This window comes from Gobio gobio (assembly GCF_949357685.1).
Source record: "Gobio gobio genome assembly, chromosome: 3".
NCBI lineage: Eukaryota > Metazoa > Chordata > Actinopteri > Cypriniformes > Gobionidae > Gobio > Gobio gobio.
In genome coordinates, this window is record NC_137099.1 from 14577880 (window position 1) to 14604956 (window position 27077).

General features: G+C 42.1%; 1 protein-coding gene across 1 annotated transcript in view; it reads right to left on the reverse strand.

The window, feature by feature from the left end:
* trpc5a (transient receptor potential cation channel, subfamily C, member 5a) overlaps positions 1-27077 on the reverse strand; it is a gene marked incomplete at its 3' end in the record, with an annotated part of 110679 nt that overhangs the window by 25684 nt on the left and 57918 nt on the right. Inside the window, exons 3-5 of the mRNA XM_079813508.1 lie at positions 24524-24860; positions 22179-22318; positions 20170-20492 (exon numbers count right to left, since the gene is read on the reverse strand). Of these exons, the coding sequence (XP_079669634.1) occupies positions 20170-20492; positions 22179-22318; positions 24524-24860 (800 nt within the window). The remainder of the gene's footprint in view (positions 1-20169; positions 20493-22178; positions 22319-24523; positions 24861-27077) is intronic.

The window sequence follows — 27077 nt, forward strand, 5'->3', positions numbered from 1 at the left end:
ATGTAAACTAATGAGTTATAGAAAAAAATCACCCCCCTCACAGTTGTCATGAAGGGCAAAATTAGCCGTAAAGACTAAAACCACAATTTGTACCAGACTGTAAACATTAGGGCTGTAACGATTTGACCAAAAATAAAAACCTTGATTAATTGAGCATTTGACCTCGATTACGATTAATGAACGATTATTTTGCTTCTTTTTTTTTTGCTCTCATAAGGTTTTTGAGTAAGTTCACTGATAAGGTTTGTACTGTAAATATTTTCTACTATTAAAGGTGGATTTTTTTTCTAATGAAAAAGTGCATTTCTTTGTGATTTTAAAGTACTTGAAGGAAACGGTTGACTTTCAGCAGTTATTGTCTATAGGGAAGATTTCTGTTTGTTGTACACCAGATACAGATACATTAGCACATAGGCCTACATTACATTTATTTGAATGCATTAATGAGAGAGTGATTGTGTGTGAATTACTCATACTGTCTCTATTCATTTTGAAGCTGTGGTTTGTACTTACTGCAAAGGTATTCAAATGTATGCCTATAACGGTTGAGTTTCTTAGCTCCTTTAGTGACTTTACTTTAGTCACAGGACGGCGGTGACACTGCGTTTCTGTGCGCGATCTTCACGTGATGTGCGAGCTTCTGTCTGAGTGTTCGTTTGTCACAATAAATCAGGCATTAGTTCAACATAATACACATTTGATGGTCGAAACTCGCTTTAATGTTCAAACTGGCAGGGCTTAAACCACCGACAAATGACAAACTTTGTGAGGACGCACTTGATAGAGGTCTGCCTTCAGGGCGCGCACTTTTTCAGAGACGCGACACGGCTCGGCTCTGTGTCACTGCACGGAGAAGTACGGATATTGTTGTTTTTGAATAGTGCACAATTGCGTTAAATGTTGAAACTGGCAAGCCTTTAAACGCATTTACTTGACAAACTTTATGAGAACGAAAGTGAAAGCGATCTGGCTTCGGGGCTTGCGCGCGCCGTCCTGTCTCTCTCTGTGTGTGTGTGTGTGTGTGTGTGTGTGTGTGTGTGTGTGTGTGTGTGTGTGGGTGTCAGCGCATAGGCTATAAGAACAGCAATTAACTGACCTGTATAAACGGTGTAAAACATGCAGTTACTATAGTGAGTCTGGGCATTTATAAACACAGATAACTGCTCCAGCATCTCTCTGTGTGCCTGCAAACTGCACTTGATGTGACTGACAGGGCGGAGTCACGTGAAAACCGAAATAACCGACATGGGAAAAATACGTCGGTTAGAGGTTCTGAATGTCGGTTTCGGTTATTTTTCGATTAATCTTACAGCCCTGGTAAACATGTTTTTTTTCTGCTGTAAAGTTGGGCATTTTAACATGGAGCTCAATGAGATTCTGCTCTCTTTTGGATCCTGTCCCTGGATCCTGTCCCTAGCGGCCAGTCGAGGAATTGCAGTTTAAGTCACTTCCGTATTGGCTTCAAGAGAAACTGGGGGAGGTTGCCGCTTGGTTGTGACAAATCATTCAAATTTTGTGTGACTTGTGCCACAGAAGGCCTTCTGTCAGTTTGGTCCAGACAGGATAGCTTTCATTGCTCTTACACATTGAGAAGCCTAGGGAGCCAATGGTTTGTGGTTCTCGTCACAGGAGCAACACACTAGGCAGAGATGCTATGACCCAGTCGCCTGACCAAAAATATTTGGCACTTGTCAAAGTTGCTCAGATCTTTACACCTCCTACTGTATTTACAGTATGTCCGGCCCAAAAAAAGTCGCTGTTTGGATTTAAATAGGCAAATGCTTAAGAGTCAATGATTGGATCATTATTGCAGTGATTATTATGTTATTATTTCGTAAACAACCATGTAGAAAGACACATCATGGTCATATTCCAGGATGACAACGTCAAGACTCATCAGGCACAAATTATGAAAGAATGGTTGGGAGGAAGCGAGAAGAATCATTTTCACACATTAATTAAATTGATTGGAAGTTTTGCGTTGTACTGGAGGAGACTTTACAGAGAGTTTGACTCTTGCATTGTCAATACAAGATCTTGACCAAAAATGGATGCACCTCTTGATGGAAATAACATTGCAACATATATTTCCGTCCAATCATTGACTCTCCACCAAAGAGTTTTTAGCCAGCTGAAAATACTAGGCACTCTGCTGAAGCTGTGAGCGCTTAAGAGCAATTCGGCAGCGCAGCATTTTTTTTCAGTTGAGATGCTTTGCTTGCTATGATACGGAATATCTGCAGAAGAGTTACTACTGGTGTCTCTTTCACTGATATTTTGTTTCTGTAATGTTTCTATATAAAAAAAATGATACAATTTAAAGTGCTCTGGCTCATTTAAAATGATTTTGTTCCGTTATTGTGCTTGTTGTTGTCATCTGTTGACGTTGTACAAGCAGAATGTAGCAGTTGGTCGGTGATGTATTTGTCCCGCCCCTCCTCTACTGTGATTGGGCGGCTGGGTAAAAAGTGACAGTTACGAGCGCTGCGTTTTACCCAAAGTTGAACATTCAACATTAGACATTCAGCGCCTTGTTATGCTGCTGCCGTAAAAGCGTGGCACTCCCATTGAAAACAATTGGAAAAATACGGCCTTAAGCATTTGTCTATTTAAATCCAAACAGCAACTTTTTTTGGGGCCGGGCAGTATATATACATATATTAGTGCTGGGGAAAAATCTATTGTGATTAATTGCATCCAAAATAAAAGTTTGTGTTTACATAATAAATGTATATGTGTGTAGCGTCTGGAGTCGCTCTTGACATGAGATCAAAGTGGTGGGTCGTTCGAGAAACACCAGAGATGCAGATCTTTTGCACAGCTCTGCCTATGAATTAGTATTAGCATATAAATGAGTGTAGTGGTGCCAGTTGAGGCTGGCCAAATGGCCGCACTATCACCCTTACAACCAGCAGAGACAACACAAGCCGTGCCGTTATCACCTTGTGAGGAACTTCAAATAGATTCCTATCACACACACACACAGACAGACACACACACACACACACACACACACACACACACAGACACACACACACACACACACACACACACACACACACAAGTATTCCTCTTCATATTAGCCTTTAATTTAACCATCCCAGAAATATGTGATGACCCTTGTGTTATATGTATGTTGACCACAAAGTATATATTTGTATGTGTGTGTGATGTTAATCCTAAATGCTCAAAATGGCTCCGTAAAAGAGATACACTGTCTTTCATGCATTTAAACACAGGCATGTTTGATGTCTAAAGGTTTCTCTTTCTTTGTCCCAGTCAGTGGTGCAAAGTAGATGATTATGAGATGTACCTTTTAGTAGGTTTAGCCCTTTTTGAGCGAAACTTTACTAATTCTGGCTCCCGGCAAGAACATTCCATTGAGTAATAAAGTCAGAACAAAGAAACTCTCTCCCGCCTGAAATTCACACCAACGATTGGTTGCCGCCGGGAAAGTGGGCGTAGTTTAATGGATCTCAAAAGACAGTAACACAAGCATATCGGTGCTCAGTCACCTTGCAAGAACCCCGGACGAGACAAATTCCCTTTTCCTCCCATCTCATCAGCGCGGCTCGCGGGTTATCGACCTGCGAGCCGGCGCGGTCCAGCCAAGCTGATGTTTCCTTTGAAGATCGACGCGCTCCGCGGCGCAGTCAGCGGACGCACTTAGCTGGACGAGATGAACTTCCTTCCAAGTCGACACCTTTAAAAGTCCCGCGGACCAACGAAGCTCTGGAAGAACCAAACGGAGAGAACGCTTCAGCGCGCAAACTCTCTGAGAAACGCCAACGCACGCATCTTGCTTTACACAACACCAAGAAACCATGCAAGTATCAATTCTACCGAAATTTAGATGCGTTTTAAAGATTGTACCCCTGTTTAAGGTGATATTTCTTGCTGGCTCCAATGGTTTTGTCTGGGAAGGTGTCGGATCGGACACGATCTTACCCTCCTTCCTTTCCTTTCCCTTCCCCTCATCCTCCTCTTTACTTTCCACTATTCTGTAAATACATGTATTCTTTATGTAGTCATATGTAATCGTAGTATTAATCTTTATTAAAACCATGATATTCACGTTTCGATGGTCATTGTTTGCTCACGGAACACGAGTCCCTTTAATGTCAGATCTAAGCTACGAGCTCTTATTCGTTGAATGCTTTAATTAATACCATAACTCGGAAAGTTTGTCCTTTGTGGCCAGAGGGACGAACTTCCCGAGAATTGGGTAGGAAGAATAGACCTGGTGAGTGGATAAGGAATCTCCGCTCGTTCTTTAAACGGAACGGAGAGGAATTTTGAATCAACTCCCTTGGGGTTATTCTGTGATTATTTAATATAGATATATCTGTAGTTAATTACAATAAATTGTTGTTAACCATATATATTATATTGCATAAATACCGAGGTGAGGTATTCCCATTTTGGGTGATTTTGGAGATTGGTGATTAGATTATAACCCGTTATGATTAATCATAAATCCCTAAATATTAATACCCACAATTCCCTATTGAGCTAATTTTTAATTTAAATATATATGTAACCCTAATACGCTACATATTTTTGGTGGAGAATAATTCGAGCACATTCTAAACTCTGTTTTGTGAGCAACTTTGTCAATTTTATGCGTATATCATTTGTGTTAATTGTTGTCTTATATGCGCGCTTCAGTGAGACAAGTCGCAATCGCGAACTCACGTATCTGTAACTGAAAAGCCCAAAGCTCATTTCAGTTAGTCGTATGTTAACAGCGTCTATTTTGGTCAAACATTTTGGTCACTGTTAATTGTTAAAAAGAAACTGCAGTTCATAATATTAAAACTGTCTCTGTAAAGGGAAAAAAACTTCTTTTGCAGAACATTTTAATATTATCAATTCCACCTGTTAGAACGAAGAAATCTTCTTTCAGCGTGATGCCACCTGTGCGTGATGCCACCTGTGCGTGATGCCACCTGTTAGAACGAAGAAATCTTCTTTCAACGTGATGCCACCTTTGCGTGATGCCACCTGTGCGTGATGCCACCTGTTAGAACGAAGAAATCTTCTCCCAGCGTGATGACGATTTGAGCGTATTCCTCTTATTCGTTTTGTAAAAGGCCTTATAAATCGCTAGCGATCTCACCCCCTTAGGTGGAGTTTTGGCATAGCTAACCAGAACGCACACCTTGCACAAATCAACCAGAAAAAAACTGCTGGCCAGTATCTGCTTGATGTGTGAATGGGAGTATTTTATTTTAACCTTGATCACGTTAAAATTTGTTGCAGAGAAAATGCTCTGTTCTACATTTGTGTGTATATGCGGTAAATAAATCCGTCCACACACACTGTGCTTCAAAATTGGCACAAAGGAAATTTGAAAACAAATTCTCTTCACACTTGTGATTGCAGTTAAATTGCTGCGTTAGGAAGCTGGACCCTCCCCATTGTCGGACGCTCAAGCTTCATAATCACCTAATTTTGGGTAGTGTAATACCTCCGAGTAACACAAGGGGGCAGCCCGCTAGGTGTGCTGCACCTCTCAAATTACCCACGCCTGACTCCACTACGCCATCTTGTGGACGTCTGCAGATGTTTGCCTTATTAAACTCTCTCAAGCGAACTCTCGTTATTTTATTTGTTTACTATTATAATTATTTTCATTTATTTCCTGTTATCGCTATTGTTTGAAGTCATTCAATCTTTCGGGTTCAATGACTTCTCACACTTATTTAAATTTGGTTTAAACAAAGTTTGAATTTGAATTTAAATTAAGTTCTCCTTTCAGCCAGTGATGCTACCTAAGGGGAATGGACCCCTTTTGGGACATCTCCTGCTAAGTCAGTTTCCCTTTCTTTCTCATTGTTTCAATTTGAGTTATTTTTGCTTGTCTGTTCTTTTCTTCCCTTTTTATTGTTATTTGTTTATCAATTGGTTTCTTCCATTTCATACCAGTCTGATACCCTGCACTTATTTAAATTTTGGTTTAAGCAAGTTTGAACCTGAATTTAAATTAAGCCTTCTCTTTTCAGCCTGCGACAGCCACTTATCAGTAGCACGCCCCCTGCTGGGCACTCTCATAAGTTGGCTCTCCTCTCTCTCTTCTCCTTTGGCTCCATTTCCGAATAGATTAATTTAATTAATTCCACTTCTCCCTTTTTCAATGATTGTTCTGATAATTACCAACATTATCATCATTTTATGTTTTAGTACTATTTATTGAATAGTCTTTTACCTCACTCACTTTACAGAATTATTTGAATTTGGTTAAAACAAGTTTAAGCTTAAGCTGATGTCACGTTTTCCTTGTTAGCCATTTATATATTCACAGGTAGTACCTCCCCTAGTGCTTGTGGTGAATTTCCGGTTGTCTTCTGGCTGGGTTCCGGTGAGTGGAGTCACCTGGCCTGCGTAACTGACACCGGTCGTGGGTGAATCGCAGACACCTCTGTCTCCGTACCATTGGCGGCGGCACGCAGCAGACTAAGCATTTCGGGCACTCCAGGGAGAAGTCAACGAGTCCAACTGAACCGCTCAAGGGCATTTTGGTTAATTACTCTGATCCTCCGTTTGGACTCCAAAGGGATTTCAGAGGAAACCCAACTTCAACCCTTCAGTCTGGCCGTTGACCAAACTTACCTGAGTGCTGCCCAGTTATGCTAAAAGTCACACGCTGTTTGAGTGGGCGCACCGTGGTACCAAGGGACGAGGATCTGGGAACACCGCGGTCGAGTGTCCAGGGACCGCCGGCGAGATTGACCTCACCATCGGTTCTCACCTGAAGCGACCCCGATTCACCCCAGGCATAGTAAGTAAAGTAAGCCCATTCACTTATGGCAAGCCCTAGAATATACATATTCCCGGTCATTTAAGTGTTTGGCCACACCTTTCTCCCTTTTTAAGCCATACCTTTCCCCTAGGCTTTATAGCTCAACAGCGCCCCCTCACTCGTTGGCCCTGTCATAAACCCTAGCATTGGTATTAAGCTTAGAGCCTTTACATATCTATCTCTTCTCATGTTCTCATTTTGTTTTATTTCGTGCCGTCTTAGTATTCTTGGAAATTTCGCCCTTTTCTTTTCTACTCTACTGTTCTGTTGTTTAGTTTCTTCCAGTTCACCTAAAGACAGAACCCATGAGAGCCATCAAGGAAAGCTGAATAATAGATTGACGATCAGCCGCCAGTGTCAGTAAATGACCCACTAGGCTACCGCACTGTCAAAATTGTTATTTAAATCCGGCACTCACCCACACAAATCGGCCCCACCTGGCCGCTCACGGCCAAGACAACAGGTGCACGGCCTAGATTCCACTAACTGTCTGCACCAGTTAGTCCAAAATTGCACACACAATTAAATAGTCACATATGGCTATAAGCACCACACCCTATACGGACTTGCATTGGCCTCTTTTGTGTTGTCTCTCTCTTGCCCACAGTAAGCGGTGTGTCCCGTTCATCCAGCCCCACCGCCACTGGGATCACGTCGAGACCTGATCGAGCACCAGGACGACTGCGTTCCTGCCTAAAGCCACGGTGACCTGCAGCCCCTGAGCCAAGAACGGCAGCGTTGAAGCTCCATGCTGAGGAGGCCCGTAGGCACCAGGACCACGCGCAGAGTCGACTAGATCAGCTACTCCTCGAGACCCAGGACCAACGCAGACAGAAGGACGGAACGGACCTACAACTTCGGGAGGAAGTTGAGAGACTCCAAAATGCCCCGGCAGAACTTCGTGTAGAGACAAGCACAGAGAGCAGTTGGAGAAAGAATCCGAAGAGGAACCAAAAGAAAAACTCCAACGAGGTGAAGCTCTCCTAACAAGAGCAAAGATTGAACTGAAAGAAAGAAACAGCAAGGCCAAAGCTTGTGAAACCCACTTGCAAACGACCATGCCAAGGTCCAAGATTTGGTTCAAAAAAAAAAAAAAAAAAAAAGACTATTCAAGACAAAGAACTTGAAACTGTTCACAGAGAACTGAAGTTCACATGTACATCGCACAGTGAACAGCAAGGGGAAACACGCACCACACAGTTTCCCCTGACAAGTGGGACAAGAAACCCCCAGCCAAGAGTTCCAAGCTCAAAAAAAAAAAAAAAAAAAAAAAGGGTGAAAGCCCACTGCCCAGGTTGTCACCAGCCAGCAGCCACGAGCCCCCACCAGCAGCAAAGGGGGTGGGAGCCAATCCAGAGAATCATGCTCAGGCACATCATGGCTTCCCAAGAACTCTACAAGCTGGCCAGAAACATCCCAACTTTCACCCCAAACCCTGCAGGGTATGAACTTTCACTTACAACATGAGACCGTAAAGCTGGACTACCAACAGCTACGGGACTGCCGACCAAAAAGACTGTTTCTGAAAAGACTGTGAGAAATCTAATGGTTTACCCTGTCTCTGATCACCGTTCAGAGCTGGCTCCAGGGGGCGCCCTGCAACAACGCAGTGACAGACTTTGTAACCGGCAAGACCGTTCCAAGCCAGCAGAGAGCAGCGCAACTGGCACGGTGCCCGTCTTAAGCACCTGTCCGAGCACTCTGAAAGACTCTGAGACAAGCCACGTCTGTCTAACCACCCAAAGGTGGAGCCGCGTGAGATGCCAGCCGACAGCCCAGAAATGGCAGCACCCCTAGCCCAAACAGCCAGCGGCGGAACGGCTCACCCCAAACGAACCCAAGTCTGAGCACTCACCAGAGCCAGACGGTGCAGCTTCATCTGAGTCAGCAGAGATCCTGAGGATTCTGAAAGAACTTCTCGCAAGGGAGACAAGAAGGACAGGCCAGACAGCTTACGACTGTGACCAAGACCGGCACCCAACGTCCTTCCTGACTGCTCTCCGACGGAACCAAGCACCGCACAAACCACAGTCCAAAGATCCAGAGACTTCATCACCAAGTGACAGCGTCGCTCAACTCCCTTAGCTGACAGCTGCACTTCCTGAACAATCGAACTCTGAAATCCCAAAATGTGAGTTGAATGTGCAGTCATACAGCCAAAATGAGATCCAACTTGAACAGATAGCTCCCATCCAGCTAACGATGGGCCTAATGAGTCTGGTACACCCAGTGTACATCTAACCAATGGACACGTACCCCTTTCTCGTCGGCAAAGATCTGCTAGATCGTTTTGAGCCCCTACCAGACTTCAAACAGCTAAAGATTTGGGCTCAAGTACGAGAACCTCTGCCTCTCCAGCCACCCAGATCACCTGAGCCAGACTGTCAGGTCACAGAGGTCACGAGAAATCTTGCAACCCGCCGCGAGAACACTGTCTCAGCACCAGAGCAAAGTTCAAGCTCGCTACTCTGCACTTTTCAACTCACCATAGACTCTGACTTTCACTGCCCCAAGGTCATGACTGACCTCCAGCTGAATGATGTAACAACTACAGACATCATACTCTCACTATGGGCAGACAACTCAGCCATCAGTCTAGCACTGTTCAAAGCCCTCATGAAAGACACATCCAACCTTCCATCTGCAAGCAAGTGCACCCACTGCCCGTTGGACTCCTGCCTAACAACCATGGTAACTGTCAAGGGCACCTGTACTTTGAACTTGAAATGGAACGATCAGTGCCTCACACACCACATCCTGGTCCTTCAAGATCCACTGCATAACGTCTACATAGAAGCAGACCCCTTGATTCGCCTCAAGGCTCATGTGGACTTTACCAATGAGGTAGTGTGAGCCCCACTGACATCACAGCCCCCTGTGGTTCCTGCCAAGCCTGAAAACCTTCTGCCAGGCCAGACCATCCCAAGAGTCTGTACTTTAATCAACGAACAGGATACTGCAGCACCAGCTGTCTTTCACCTTCTGCAACCGACAGCGTACTTTCACCAGGTGCCCAATCGGCTATGCCAACTCACCAGCCGAGTTTAACATCTTCCGAAACGAAGCATGCCCAACACCTGTTCGACGCGTGTGATGACATCACAAGAACACACGACATGACTGTCCACCGGGAAAAGGTGACAGGACACTCAAGGCAACCCGGCCTTGACAAAGACTTGAATGACCAAACTGATTCCCTGGCCAAGACTGGCACACTTCACGGCAATCCATGGTCACCTCCCACCCACACAACCACCCGTGATGGCGCTGTGATAACCCGCAGCAAACTGACTATTCCTGCGACGATTCCAACATCACAGCCGCTTACGCTGGCTCTACAATTTCCATAAATGACACAGCTGACATGCAAGCCTCTGACACTGCCATAAAAGCTATGAGTAACCACCTCTCAGACCCCTCCAACCACCCTGTCACGATGTCTGACTTCACCGCTACCACAGGCCTCAGACGACCGCATGACGGCAAACACATGCTGCGTGAGAAAACAAACATTCTGGGGTATGCCTCTGACGCCCTCACAGCGCTAAAGCTTGTGATGCCACAGTGTCAAAAGGGGGGTAATGCTAAATGTATGCCCACAACGCACCATGTGCCGGACACCACGGTACCAGAGCCACAAGACACAGAAGCAAGTGAAATATTGGCCTGGCATGCAGCAAGTCGTGTCAGAGTATGTCAGAGAAGTGTCTGGTTTGCTGACAATCCTAACCGGCAAACCCAAACCCCAGAGCCCCTGCAACGCAGAAGAGTCACAGTCCCGTGGTCATACCTTCAAATAGACTGGGCGGGATCCCTTCCCAGATCGACGAGGGACCACAAGTACTTCCTCACAGTTGTATGCCAGTTCTCCAAGTGAGTAGAATGTCTTTGAGCACCCAACGACACCAAGTTGAATGAACCAATTGAGCTGGGGCCAGCATGCTGAGAAAGTATGTGTCTGCCAACCAGAAAGACTGGGATGTGAAACGTCCATTGGTGCTCATGACCATCAGAGCCACCCCGCATGAATCAACTCATGTGTCTACTTTGGAACTTGTGACTGGGTGTCAGACGACCCTGCTGCATCAAACAAGAGACTCTAGTTTTGTCAGAACTTACACTGCTCACCAGCACATTGACAAACTACACCTGAAGTGGCTCAGACAGCTGTTGAACCATGAGAGCAGCTGGACAGATCAAACACATGCAGAACTGTCACTATGGCAAACGCCAAGTACCAGACAAGCCACTGGGCGGAGCCACGGAAGACAGCGCGTCCACCCTGCGCACACCACAGGATGTCCCACAGCCGTCGACAACAACGCCCTCTGCCAAACCCTTCACGCAGCTGTCAAGCGGAGGCGGCACAAGGACAGCTGGACACTACTATCTCAGGGTCACAGGAGCTGCTGACACCAGCAAAATAGCCCCTGAACAGGACTCACCAGATGAGGACTGCAAAGGACAAGCTTCCAACTCCTTGCCACACACAGCTCAGGCAAGCTCACAACAGCACGGCTACAAGAAGCAGAGCAGAACTCCGATCCTTCGGACTTCTCGTGACTGAGAGGCTAACAACTACCTGCTTCCCTCCTGTCACCAGCACTAGGTCAGCCTGAAACCCTCTTCAGGCCACATAGACCCCTTACCACTTCCTGAGACCACAAGCAGAAACCTGCGCCACACAGACGGACTTCAGGATGACAGGTGACGCACCGTCATGGCACCTGCTGCCTCGACACCTGTTGCACAAGGTCAGAGACCTGAACTTGGCTGCTGCCTGCCTTATCTGCCGTGGAGTGACCATTACTCCAGGAGACACAAACGACCAGAGTGTGTGGATTCACGTACCAAAGGGTACCATCCTCCACCTTGATGATCTGGCATCGTAATACCTCCCAAGTGAAGAGTACTGGTCAGAGCTGGAAACCCCATCCTTCTTCAAGAATCACAACTTCACTCTAGATCCAGAACTGGAACTAAAGATTAAGAAAGGGGGTCCTAGCCAATTGACATCACTCTCATCGACACAGCTCTTTACCTTGCTACAGCATCATGCCACACCCTGACACTGGGCCTGGCTTTCATCCTAGTCAAGAGGGTCCACGAGATGCGAGAGTCCATGACCAAGAACACAGCCTCTCTCCTCCTGGGATTCAAACGAAACCCACGGAAGGGAGGTACCAAGACAGAGACAAGGCCAAACCTCATCAGGATGGACCCTCAGCCTGAGGAACCAAAGGCTTGGAACGATTAGAAACCACCTGCCACTCGACCACCATGATCCACCTGCCATCTGACCATCATGATCCCACTCGACTACCATCCGATCAAAACGACAACTGTCATCCGACGAGGTCAACCGGACGTCGTCACATGACAAAGGGGGACTGTAGCGTCTGGAGTCGCTCTTGACATGAGATCAAAGTGGTGGGTCGTTCGAGAAACACCAGAGATGCAGATCTTTTGCACAGCTCTGCCTATGAATTAGTATTAGCATATAAATGAGTGTAGTGGTGCCAGTTGAGGCTGGCCAAATGGCCGCACTATCACCCTTACAACCAGCAGAGACAACACAAGCCGTGCCGTTATCACCTTGTGAGGAACTTCAAATAGATTCCTATCACACACACACACAGACAGACACACACACACACACACACACACACACACAGACACACACACACACACACACACACACACACACACAAGTATTCCTCTTCATATTAGCCTTTAATTTAACCATCCCAGAAATATGTGATGACCCTTGTGTTATATGTATGTTGACCACAAAGTATATATTTGTATGTGTGTGTGATGTTAATCCTAAATGCTCAAAATGGCTCCGTAAAAGAGATACACTGTCTTTCATGCATTTAAACACAGGCATGTTTGATGTCTAAAGGTTTCTCTTTCTTTGTCCCAGTCAGTGGTGCAAAGTAGATGATTATGAGATGTACCTTTTAGTAGGTTTAGCCCTTTTTGAGCGAAACTTTACTAATTCTGGCTCCCGGCAAGAACATTCCATTGAGTAATAAAGTCAGAACAAAGAAACTCTCTCCCGCCTGAAATTCACACCAACGATTGGTTGCCGCCGGGAAAGTGGGCGTAGTTTAATGGATCTCAAAAGACAGTAACACAAGCATATCGGTGCTCAGTCACCTTGCAAGAACCCCGGACGAGACAAATTCCCTTTTCCTCCCATCTCATCAGCGCGGCTCGCGGGTTATCGACCTGCGAGCCGGCGCGGTCCAGCCAAGCTGATGTTTCCTTTGAAGATCGACGCGCTCCGCGGCGCAGTCAGCGGACGCACTTAGCTGGACGAGATGAACTTCCTTCCAAGTCGACACCTTTAAAAGTCCCGCGGACCAACGAAGCTCTGGAAGAACCAAACGGAGAGAACGCTTCAGCGCGCAAACTCTCTGAGAAACGCCAACGCACGCATCTTGCTTTACACAACACCAAGAAACCATGCAAGTATCAATTCTACCGAAATTTAGATGCGTTTTAAAGATTGTACCCCTGTTTAAGGTGATATTTCTTGCTGGCTCCAATGGTTTTGTCTGGGAAGGTGTCGGATCGGACACGATCTTACCCTCCTTCCTTTCCTTTCCCTTCCCCTCATCCTCCTCTTTACTTTCCACTATTCTGTAAATACATGTATTCTTTATGTAGTCATATGTAATCGTAGTATTAATCTTTATTAAAACCATGATATTCACGTTTCGATGGTCATTGTTTGCTCACGGAACACGAGTCCCTTTAATGTCAGATCTAAGCTACGAGCTCTTATTCGTTGAATGCTTTAATTAATACCATAACTCGGAAAGTTTGTCCTTTGTGGCCAGAGGGACGAACTTCCCGAGAATTGGGTAGGAAGAATAGACCTGGTGAGTGGATAAGGAATCTCCGCTCGTTCTTTAAACGGAACGGAGAGGAATTTTGAATCAACTCCCTTGGGGTTATTCTGTGATTATTTAATATAGATATATCTGTAGTTAATTACAATAAATTGTTGTTAACCATATATATTATATTGCATAAATACCGAGGTGAGGTATTCCCATTTTGGGTGATTTTGGAGATTGGTGATTAGATTATAACCCGTTATGATTAATCATAAATCCCTAAATATTAATACCCACAATTCCCTATTGAGCTAATTTTTAATTTAAATATATATGTAACCCTAATACGCTACATGTGTGTGTACTGTGTATAATTATTATGTATATATAAATACACACACATCCATGTATATATTTAAGAAAAATAAGTTGTATTTTTATAAAAATAAATATTTATCAATTATATATACAGTATCATATATATACAAGTCTCTTCTGCTCACCAAGGCTGCATTTATGTTATTAAAAATACCCAAACATCTGTAATATTGTGAAATATTATTAAAATGTAAAATAACTTTTCAATTGGAATATATTTCAAAATGTAATTTATTCCTGTCATGCAAAGCTGAATTTTGAGCATCACTACTCCAGTCTTCAGAGTCACATGATCCGTCAGAAATCATTGTAATATGATGATTTGCTAGCCTGGATGCCAGCCGAACTTAGCCCGCCCACAACATTTTTACTCAGGCAGTTCGGTCTGGACTTGATCCATAGAGAAGTAATTATGCCCGAACAGAAACTGTTCGGACCAATGAAATTGTCAGGGCGGGCTTTAGACGATGATGGACAGATGATAAACAGTAGCGTAATCATCCACGTCATCAAAGGCGCTTGGGTTGAGTTTGTGCTAATCCTAAACGGAGAACTTGTTCGTATGTGCATTCACCTTTACTATTTCTCTCAGAAATGATAATCGTGTTGGTAAGTGCTCTGTGTATCCTTAAATTCTTTTTTTACAACACCAGCAAAGATCGTTTACACTCATCTTTTTCTTCTAACGTAACTTATTCCAGCGTGCGTGCAGGTACAGGGTTGCCAAGTTTTTACAACAAAACCCGCCCAATTGCTAACGTTCCTCAAAACTAGCCAAAAACAAGCCCAATAGCCTTCCAGGGGGGTTCTCCGGGAAAAAAGCATTTGGGGGGTAACATATGTGTTATTTTGGCAGGGCTGGCAGCTAAAAATCGCATTTCTGGTTCTGTATATTACATAATTGGGGTCGCTTCAACCCGCAGACATGGCAACACAGTGCAGTTGAGTTCTGTTGACATTTGATAACTAACGTTATACGTCGCTCCGTTGCTCTGATTGGTTGTAGGTCTATCCAATTGAGGTCTTTCCTGGTTCGGTTGAAACACTCCCCATAATCACAGCCCAACGGAGCAGAATCAGACTCATATTCTGACTAGAATTGAGGACTTAAAGAAATTAATACATTTATTCAGCAAGGATGAATTAAATGTATCATATGACAGTATAGACATTTATAATGTTGCAAAAGATTTATATTTCAGATAAATGTTGTTATTTTGAACTTTCTATACATTATATAATTCTGAAAAAAATTTTTACACAACTGTTTTCAACATTGATAATAATAATACAGGTTTCTTGAGCAGCAAATCGGATATATTAGAATAATTTCTGAAGGATCATGTGACTCTAAAGACTGGACAATAAATTGCATTTTAAAACATATTCAAATAAAAAAAAGTTATTTTAAATTGCAAAAATATTTCACAATAATAGTGTTTTTGCTGTATTTCTGATCAAATAAATGCAGCCTTGGTGAGCAGAAGAGACTTCTTTCAAAACCATTAAAAAATCTTGATGATTCCAAACTTTTGACTGGTAGTGTATATGCAAATATTTCTAAAATATGTACATGGATGTGTGTGTATTTATATATACATAATAATTATGCACAGTACACACACATATTATGTTAACACAAACTTTTATTTTGGATGTGATTAATGACGATTTATTTTTCCCCAGCATTAATATATACATTACTATATATATATATAACTGCATATACCTATCTGAAAATGTGAAGAGGCAAGTGACCCCAGCAGGGCATCGATATATCTGTGTGAACAGTGGTGTCCGTTTTGATCACATGGGCCGAATTTAGAAGGCTGCATCAATGTTATATTTTTGGCACATTTCATATAATAAATGAAAAAAGAAAAACGTGGCCAGCACCTAAACCACAGGACTGCCGTGACAGACCTGCCGTGGCGAAGCCCTAATAGAGGCACACAGGTTTGCCTCAAGCACCTCACTGACTTGTCAGAGATAGTGACATAACAACTGGCAGCCCACTAGAGCCAGCAGCCCTATATACATCCTGTGCCGTTTCAGCCGACATTTGGCATTTGAAGCTTTTGAATTGAAAGGCCAAAATAATACAGAGGAGACATGAATATGTTCTACTGGTGTGTATAAGACCTGTCCTCTCCTCAGAAATTGTGCTCCTCTGAAAAAATAAAACATAAAATCAAGCAGATTTTCTTCTGTAAAAATATCAAAACATCCATAAAACCAGAAAAATGTACTTGAGAAGCAAAGCATTTGAATGATTAAAAATAAATGTTGATTCAATTTGAAATGTAATTCTCAATTATTTATTATCTTGAATCATCTTGAATCAAATGTATTTATTTATTGGCAAATTGTTCTTTTTTCCCAAATATGGTCTCAAAAAAGTTTAAAAGTGCTAATAGTGCAAGTTTTACTAGGAAATCAGACAAAAAATACTGATTAATAAAACGTGTCTCTTTGAAAGGCCCGAGCCGTATGGGATGTCAAAGACTTTAATCTGTGAAGGGGAGTCTCTGTGACTGAACCTCAGAAAAACACCACAGGAAGCCTGAAGGAGCTTGTGCTGCTTCAGATGTGATATGGGTTGAGGGATTTGATATCTCGGTGTGGTAATGCCACATACAGCACATATTCAGCTGCAGGCAAAAAAACAGAATTCTGATGGAAATGCTAGAAAATCTCCAGACGTTTCAACAACATGCTCAGTTTTTTTATGTTTCAGGTGTTTACGTTTCTCAGAGCAGCTGCAGTTTTCTCAGAGGCGCAGCACAGATTTATCTTCTTCTTTCTCAACGATCGCTCTCATTAATATGCATAGTTATGCAGAGGTGATTCTTGAACCTGCATTATTGTGCAGTGTTGGATGATTGTGCAGTTATCGACGTGTCATTGATCAACAAATCACTGGAAAAGCAAGAGGTCTTGATGAATATTCAGAAGCAGCATCAGTGCCACCCAATCAGCATTGACTGAGGCTGACCTGGAGCTGCAGTGCAGGGAAGGATGAATGTATGTTGTAAACAAACAGTGTTGAGAAAGCTTCCTTCAAACTACTAACCATTTAAAATCGTTCAACAACATTCAAGGTACCATTTTGACAACACAGTGCTAATAAAATGTAGTTAACTACATTGAAGCTATATGAGGGCCAATAGAGTGCTGCAGGATGACGTATTTTTGTAATTGCGGTTTCATTGCCCTGAAGTCAATAGGTTTTGGTTAAATGCCAGAAATAAGGTCTGTATTTATCACAAGCTCAAGATATTTTCACGATTTATTCTATGGCATAAAATACATCAGTAATATCTCTATAATTTTTTTTAAAGCTTTTACTTAAAAAGCAAATGGTTAAATGTGATTACAGATGTTGTCTGGGACATTAAACATCACGTTGAACAGGAAAACTCTTCTACTTAACTGGTCCACTTTTACAGCTTCATTGGGTGTGTCTCAATAAGCTCCCTAGTTCAGTAGTCAGGGCACTGATCAGGGAGTCAGCCCATTGACTTATGTCCTGATCAATGCCCTGACTACTGAACTAGGGAGCTTATTGAGACACACCCATTGTGTTTATAATCATGCGCTTGCAAAATCTTCTACCTCAAACTTTCAGTGAAAATGTTCTTTTAAAATAAAGATTGAAAGAGTTGTCGGAAAGCTTAATGGTTGTGAGATTGAAGTCTTGAGACTGTAGTGTAGTTTGTTTATAGACTACATTTAGCTTTTTAATTTTGTTAACTCTTTCCTTGCCATTGACAAAAAAAATTGTCATTGTTATACTGTAGGGGGCGCTATGACACATCTTCTGAAAGAGTACAGAATCTCCTGATCAAAACACAGGCGAAGACGAAACAAGCAATATCATGGCTGCGTCCGAAACCTGGAAAATATTGCCTTCGGAGGACACATATCAAGGTAGGAAGGCATCAAGCATGTCCGAATCTAATGCTTCACTTCCAGTCTCCTGAGAGACCTTCATCTGATCGAGTTTTGAAGGCAGCATATATGTATCCTTCACTGCCTTTGATATCCCACAATTCTGTGCGTTCCATTCTGTGACAGTTGAGCTGGGAAAAAAGATGGTGTCCAAAAGTTGCATATGCTGGTCAGTTTGTGTGTAAATGTAGGTTTTTTCCACTTTTTTCCACATATTACAAATGTTTTAATTAAATATTTGTTTAGTTCTCACCAAAGCTCTCTCTATTTTGCTGTAGATCATTAAACGGTTACACTGCCTAAGAAGTCTGTCCGAAATTAGTTTTGTGAGGTGCCTTCATGCACAAACGCTGCCTTACAAGCCATTGTCTGATAAGGCAGTGAGGCAACGAGTCAGCTGCCTAGGTTTTTGGACTCAGCCCAAATGTAAGCATATGCATAAAATAATGCGATCACCAAAATTAAATAGCATATGATTCAAAATGTCCTAATATCGACCCAGGACGAGCTATAGAACTGTACAGGCATTAGGGGTGTTGATGGACTCGATCTATTCCATCTGTGTTTTGAATCTGATCTGGATTAGCCTAGAAATCTAGACGCACCCTAGCGGCAGCAAATCTAGTTTGCAGCCAGGGTCGTCTAGCAATTCTCCGTTGGCATGCGAGCTGGAAAAAACAAACTCTGTTCAGGCCAATCACAGCGTGTATAGAGTCGGTGGGCGGGCTTAACATAATGACGGCAGAGTTGCGGAGGTTCTGCGTGCTACTTGTAGACAAAGAAGCTGGCGAACGGCGATCTTTCGAATCGGCTTTGGCCGCGACTCTGAAAGACATGGAGTTAAGCTTTTCTTTGAAAAAAGAACAAAGAACGGCACTGAAGTCATTCTTAAGAAAGGAAGATGTGTTCAGAGCTTTGCTGACCGGATACGGCAAAAGTTTAATCTATCAACTAATTCCGCTTCACCTTCTTCATTGCTCTGGTTGGTTGTAGCGCTATCCTATTGCGTGCAGAGGGAATTTGAAAGACAACCGTTTATCCCGCCCCTCAGATTGAGCCCTGCCAATGGTGTGTTCCCAGACCCAACATCTTGATGTGGGTCTGGCTTGTCAGGCTAGATCTGGATGTAGTCTTTGACAAAAAATAGATTTTATCAGCTTTTTGCTCAAAATTTAGCATTTTTTTTAAATTAAACTTACCCATATTTAAGTGTTGATAAAAAAGAAAGCATGAAGCTAGAATAAAATGTTTTGTGCTGTTGTTTAAAGGCAGAGGGTCTGATTTTTTTTGATATGATGCATGTTCAGATATTCATAAAACAATATAATCTGGGGGCGATGAAATTCTTGTGAAAATTATCAAAAACGTTAGCGATGGCTGCCAACTTAAAAAAAAAAACAAAAAAAACGCTGGTAGTGAAAGAGTTCATTGTATTTAGGCTTTAAATTTCATAAAAGTTGCTTCATTTGATTTTGATGATGAACAACATGTAAGAATCAAACTTTTGTTGGTCACAGAGTTTATATTCTGCAATAATTCAAAAGTCAAAATGAAAAAAATCCCATTGTCAACCAGGGTGATGCTAACTTCCGGGTTGTCCCACAAAAATACGTCATCACTGCAGCACAATATATTGAAGCTATTTAAAGGGGGCTCCAATATTTTAAACATGTAACAAAATAGAATACATAATTTACACCAATTACCACAAATAGAATTAGAAAACCTCTCAGTTTATATATAACAGTGATGAAATCTGTATTTAAAAATGTATAAATTATTGTAATAAGAAACGAGAACTCTATTTTGTACATCACTTCAAAAATAAGTAAAATGCTGCACAGGAGTCACTGCAGGGAAAATAATTAATCTGATTCTGGCTGTGTTCAAAATCGCCTCCTATGAATGAAAACAAGTGAGTGAATTTGGACACTGAGTGCACCGGAAGGGCTTCCGCTTTTGCATAGTTTCTGCTTGCTGTTTAATAATCATTCAAAACTTGAATGAATGAGGTATTTATATAGCGCTTTTTATATGTACTACTGTACACCCAAAGCGCTCATGTCAGGGGTCTCTCCTCAACCACAAACTGATTCACTAAAGAACTAAATAACTCAACAAACGGATGGAAAAGGGAGGGATAAAGAAATATGAAGTTGTTAGCCCGATCATAAAAGCTGATAAACTCACGTAGAGAATGCATTATTCTGTTTCTCGCAGCGGATCCCCTTGCAGTGGTTGGGTTCGTCTGCCGCCTCGGTCTCATAGTAGAAGTAAAGCTGGTTGAGTCCATTGGCAAAGGCCAGCAGCACTAGACAGTAGATGAAGAGGAACTTGAGGATGTCCAGCAGCATGCGGCCCAGAGAAATCTGCAGTGGGCCCAGGTGAGAGTTGGCCGTGAAGAGGGAGATGAGCCGGAGCGAGCTGAAGATGTTAGCGATGGCAAACAAAGCCTCAGCGATCAGCGTTGGATGCCACATCTCCCATTCCTCTCGCGGCCGAGAACTGTTATACTGCAGAGAACATAAAAACATTCCGAAATATTACTAATTATTTCATGATTTTGGTTCAGCACTAGAACATTGAGAGGTTCTAGCTACACAAACATGATGCAATAGTACTGCAAGAATGCATGTTAAATACACTGCCGTTCAAAGGTTTGGGGTTGGTAAGAACTTTGAAGGAATATGCTCACCAAGTCTGCATTTATCGGTAATAACAGTTTTCTTTTTTAATAACCATTTTCTATTTAATATTTTACAATGTTATTTATTTCTGGGATTGTAAAGCTGAATTTTCAGTCACATGATCCATCAGAAATCATTCTAATATGATGATTTGCAGCTCAAGAAACATTTGTTATTTGAACGGTAGTGTATGCACAATGGGACCATGCTTGCAGTTGGTTGGCCAAGTCTTTGCATATTTGTGAAGAGTCCATTTTTAGCCTTATTCACATACTGTAACACCCACAGTCCAACATAACCAGGTGCTAAATGCACTGGTATATCGCTGCATCATGCATATTTAAATTCACTGCCAAGTCACTATCATTTGTTTCTGGGCAACTAAGGCTCCTTTTTATGCAAATGTGGCTCAATGGATCAGATTCACGAACATGAATGGATCGGCTTATTTGCCTGATGCAGTTAACGCAGCGCTATTTCCACCTACGGAAGCTGGCGAAAATTGTGTTTAAAATGGATGTTTGTGCACATTTTCTAGTGATAGTGGCAGCAGTAATTCATCAAATGATGATCAAAAGATGGAGAAGAGTATAATAACTATCATATATCCAGACGTGCTGTGTGGTCGAGCAAAACTTTGGCATTTTAAAGAGCCGATTCAGGCCTAGATTTAAAAGTAAATCAGCATTAATTTTGTGGGTGTGTTTGCACCATTACCTGATTTGAATAATTCCTTGAATGAATCAGGTGCTGTAACAATACAGACAACAGATGCAAATGACACAACACCATCAACAGATTCAAATCATTAATGAATTCCCTCCAGAATGTTTTGAAATGGTTTGATAAAGAAAAAAAAATGGAAAAATTGAATGCGGGAGCTACAGATTTGGAAGTTCTTCCACTTGTTTTTGTTCTGGATGTGCCTCAGTCTTTTTCCAGGCAGTTGAGTCAAAGGTCTACCTAACAGGTTCTTAGACATTTCCTGAGCTTTCGCCTCGCATAACTTCACTTGAGGGTGGAACAAGACGACCTCTTCCCTAAGCACCATCCTTCAATTCAATGTTTCAGTGAGCAGAGAAATAAGGCTGGCTTTTGAGTGCAAGGCATGGCTGAGCTCTTCTTGCTTTAAATTCTCCTCTCTACTGGGACTAAGACCGCAATATTAACCGACTAATAAATTCACCCTCTATTCCCACTATAAATTGATAATAATACATGTAGTCAGGAACATTCACACAAACATTTATAGCTCTAAATGCATTTCTTGAGAACATGTCCAAATGCAAAACAGAACATAAATGATATGGCTTGGACCTTTGGATTTATCATCTCACATGTGTGCACACACACACATACACGCACGCTGTAAGGGACTCGTGTGGGCTGGAACCCCTTCTATGCAGGGTGACTAACACAGCTGCAGATGGTCATGAAGTCTGGAGTGTGCTCGCGTGCATTCGAGTATGAGCGAGGATGACTGAGAGAGAAACAATTAAGGGAGGAGCTCACCTTGACATAAGCAACGATCTTTAAAGAAATAGTGGCCAAATAGAGGGAATTCATAGCAAAGTCCATCAGGTTCCACCAGTCATGGACGTACTCGTTAAAACCTCCATCCCACATCTCCTTAATCTCGGCCCATATGAAGCCTATGAGCAAAACACACAAACATTTAGGAATAAACTTGTGATGCACAATATATCAGTTATTGGAAATATTTTAATTTATAACTGGATATATAGTATATTGGATGATATTGCATTAATTATTGTGCATAGTATTTTCCCCGACATTTACATTTAAAACACTTTGATTGTCCAGTTTAGACCTTCTAACTATAAGTAACTTTGGAACTACATGTCAACTAATTCTCATTAGAGTTTTAGTAGACTGTCAGCTTAATATCTCCTAACACTTTATTTAGATGCTCCCACAAAACACATTCTATTAAGTAACTATGAAACTGTCGATTTATTCTACTTACCCGAACAGTCTACTAATACTCTCATGAGAGTTAGTTGATATGTAGCTGCAAAGTTATTTATAGTTAGTAGAATGAAAAAGAGTAATAATTTAATTGAATAACAAAGATGAATGTAATCATAAGCAAATCTCACAATGAATATACATTTTTCTTACTGTACACTATAATGCTGTGATGCTTGAATTCACTTGTAGGTTTATTTGAGTTATTATTGTTTTCATTTTAAATGTATTATATCAGTTGATATAGTTGGATGAAATTGCATATTTAATTGTTCATGCTCATTTCTGCTACTTTTACATTTTGATTAACTTTGCCATCATCTAATGCTTACTTTATGTGATGCCTAAATTCACTTTAGTGTTTTATTTTTAATTTAGACAAAATATCATTGAAATGTAATATTTATTGGTTATCGGTAATAGGAAAATAATTATGGGCTACATTTTCGTGTAGTTGCACACTACACTGATCAGGCATAACATTATGAGGTTAAGTGAACAAAACTGATCTCTCTTCATCACGGCACCTGTTAGTGGGTGGGATATATTAGACAGCAAGTGAACATTTTGTCAATTGTGATGGCTAGACGACTGAGTCAGAGCATCTCAAACTGCAGCTCTTGTGGGGTGTTCCCGGTCTGCAGTGGTCAGAACCTATCAAAAGTGGTCCAAGGAAGGAACAGTAGTGAACCAGCAACAGGGTCTTGGGCAGCAAAGGCTTATTGATGCACGTGGGGAATGAAGGCTGGCCTGTGTGGTCCAATCAAACAGACGAGCTACTGTAGCTCAAATTGCTCAAGAAGTTAATGCTGGTTTAGAAAGGTGTCAGAATACACAATGCATCGCAGTTTGTTGCGTATGTGGCTGCAGACCAGTCAGGATGTCCATGCTGACCCCTGTCCACTACCAAAAGCGCCAACAGTGGGCACATGAGCATCAGAACTGGGGTGTGCGTCGATTACTTGGGGAACACATGGAACCAGGATGCACTATGGGAAGAAGGCAAGCCAGCGGAGGCAGTGTGATGCTTTTGGCAATGTTCTGCTGGGAAACCTTGGGTCCTGCCATCCATGTGGATGTTACTTTGACACGTACCACCTACCTAAGCATTGTTGCAGACTATGTACACCCTTTCATGGAAATGGTATTCCCTGGTGGCTGTGGCCTCTTTCAGCAGATAATGCCCCTGCCATAAAGCAAAAATCAGGAATGGTTTGAGAAGCACAAAAACGAGTTTGAGGTGTTGACTCCAAATTCCCCAGATCTCAATCCAATTGAGCATCTGTGGGATGTGCTGAACAAACAAGTCTGATCCATGGAGGCCCCACCTCACAACATACAGGACTTAAAGGATCTGCTGCTTGCATCTTGGTGCCAGATAACACAGCACACCTTCAGGAGTCTAGTGGAGTCCATGCATCGACGGGCCAGGGCTGTTTTGGCAGCAAAAGGGGGACCAACAATATTAGAATATTGCTGACGCAATATATTCATAATGTTATGACTGATCGTGATCGGTGTATATACGCATCTCATCTGCATGAGAAAAACTTTACATTTGCAAAAAATTTACTTTTAAACTTAAATAAACTTCAAAATTATACAAATTTCAAAAGCTGGTATTAATAAAAAAAAAAATCAAAAGTTGAAAGCACTATATGTCAAGCTGTTAGGGTATAATTATAATGGCAGAACTTTATTACTTATGGAGTAGGGTTAAGTAAAAATACCTGACCAGAATATTTGAGGAATATCAATACAGCGTCAACTTGCACACACTATAAATATGCAATTTCATAATATATTTCATCACTATTTAACACAAGCTAAACAACCTACATCCCCATCTCACACACAATCATACTTACCCAGCACCCAAGGTAGTATCATCCACTCCACCACAGTGGGCGGAGGGCCCTGCATGTGTAGGTTGGTGCGTGCTATGTGCTGTGAGGCCAGGAGGAGGAGGAAGAGGAAGGTGAGGTAGGAGGCTGTGTGGCAGATGAATTTGATGAAGGGTTTTTTGATGAAGAGCCCCAGCGTGCTTTTTGGAGCCAGCAGGTAGACCAGCGAGAAGACAGGGAAGAGCAGCCCGATAATGAAACACATGACCAGCTTAACTGCCCAGTGACGGCGTCGCCAGCCAGGAAAGCCATCATACCACAGTGTGGCCAAGAGCTGCTGACAGTTTGGCTGTGACACGAACTGGAGAAAAAAAGAGAGAGCTTTGTAAATGGACTTTAAAGGATTTGTAAATGCTCATGCATAATGTCACCCATACGCAGAAGGACCAATTAACTGGGAGAAAAAGGGCCATTACTCACTCTGACAAGAATGAACAATCTTTCATCTATCCTATACAGATGGGTAAAACTACATATTTTCATAATACATTTGTTGGTAGGTGGTATGAATGACTAGTTGACTAGCCTATCTTAAGGAAACCCTGTATAATTAGGGTCCACCAGATCAGACTCAAATCAGATATGTTTCTTATGGGACATTCACATGATGCATTCAAGTGTCAAAAAACAGCAAGACGGAGCAACAGACTGGAACAAGATTAAGTGCAATACAGTATGCTGAATTTAAGCTGAACTTGTTGAAGATGTTTTCAACTTCACATCTTAAAAACGCAACACTTTTAATGGGCAGGCACTCTATTTACTCACTTTTATGATTTATGATGCATCTTACCTACACTCTAAAAAATGCTGGGTTATAAATAACCCAAATTGGGTTGAAAATGCACTAACCCAGCAATTGGGTTGTTTTAAGCAAACATTTAACCCAACCGCTGGGTTAAAACAACCCAATTGATGGGTTACAACAACCCAATTGCTGGGTTAGTCCATTTTCAATCCAACTCGGGTTATTTTTAACCCAGAATTTTTTAGAGTGTACAACCATAAAATTTCTCCTTTACATTGAGAATCGGTTCATCCAAATCATTAAAAATAAATCAGCAGTTCGTTCACAAATCAGACATCACTGCTTTATACAGATGCTCAAAAGAAGTAAAGAAGTTCCCCCCAAAAGTAACTGTGATATATCTATGTATTGCATAAACATGGCTTGTTTTAAAGGGCACCTATTATGCGACCTTTTTACAAGATGTAATATAAGTCTCCGGTGTCCCCAGAGTGTGTCTGTGAAGTTTCGGATCAAAATTCCTAACAGATCATTTAATACACCATTTTGAAAATGCCAATTTTGGGGTTTGAGAAAAATTAACTGTTTTCTGTGTGTCTCCTTTAAATGCAAATGAGCAACTGTTCCCGGCCCCAGAGGGCGGAGCCTTCACGGCTCACACAAATGAAAACTGAAACATGATATCTGTTTGTTTTGATGATTATCTCTATCGCAGACACGCTCATGGGACATTGCAGTTCTTCATCATCATGAAATATTATCATCTGCATGTGTTTGAAAGCCTTATCACTCTCAACTTGAGCACACACACCCGACGAATGCGCACAGAGAGCTGGATGTCAGCGCGTCCGTGAGTAGGCTATTAAACTAGTCTAAATTGTTCTCTCTTTCATGTGTTATTGCGATTAAACTGTCAAATGCACACAAGGTTATGTCAGAAACACACAAAGTTCACATGAAAACATTTGATTATGTCTGGGCAAATGCAGCAAGTACAGAAATCCCATGTGTGTATTAGATCTGTGTACTAAAGTGAAAGCAGTTCCTAAGTTACTGCTATATCTGCTGCTGATATGAATCAAACAACAAAAGATAAACAGAAAATCACTCACTGCTCTTGACTGACTAACTTTAGTAGCTTTATTAAGAACACATTTCTTACTTGAATGCTCAGGCGAGGAGATAAACATGGCGGACTGTGTACAGTTCTCTGTGGGCGGGGTCTTTGCTAATACCGCAGTGTCCATCAACACCCGTGGGCGGGGCCTGTGAAATGTGATGTCACTTTACCAGGATTCTGCAAACGGCTTATTCTGAGACAGTGCTTATGCTTTATGGGGATTTAAAAAAAAGGAGTGGTTGGATTTTTACCATTATAGGGTGGTTGTGTACACACACTGCCAACACACATTTATGTTCAAACACCTTATAAGAGTGAATTTTGCATAATATGTGCCCTTTAAAAACACACACCAATACTGTGATTCATTTCTCTGCATTTGTTGTTGATTGAACCATGCATGTTAACACATTTAGCTCTGAAATGTCACTCATGGTTTGCAGCTGAATACGAATGTGGGAACAGCAAGACAAACCGACAAAGACAAAGAAAGGGGGCTGAAGCTGTCAAAAAGGACACAAAAGCACAATAAAAGTGTCATCAATTGGTACACATGATGTGCTTGCTATATTCAGAGTCCTTTAGGGTGCTTTCACACTAGCACTTGTGGTGCGCACCCGGGTTTGATTGATATCCGAGTTCGGTTCGTT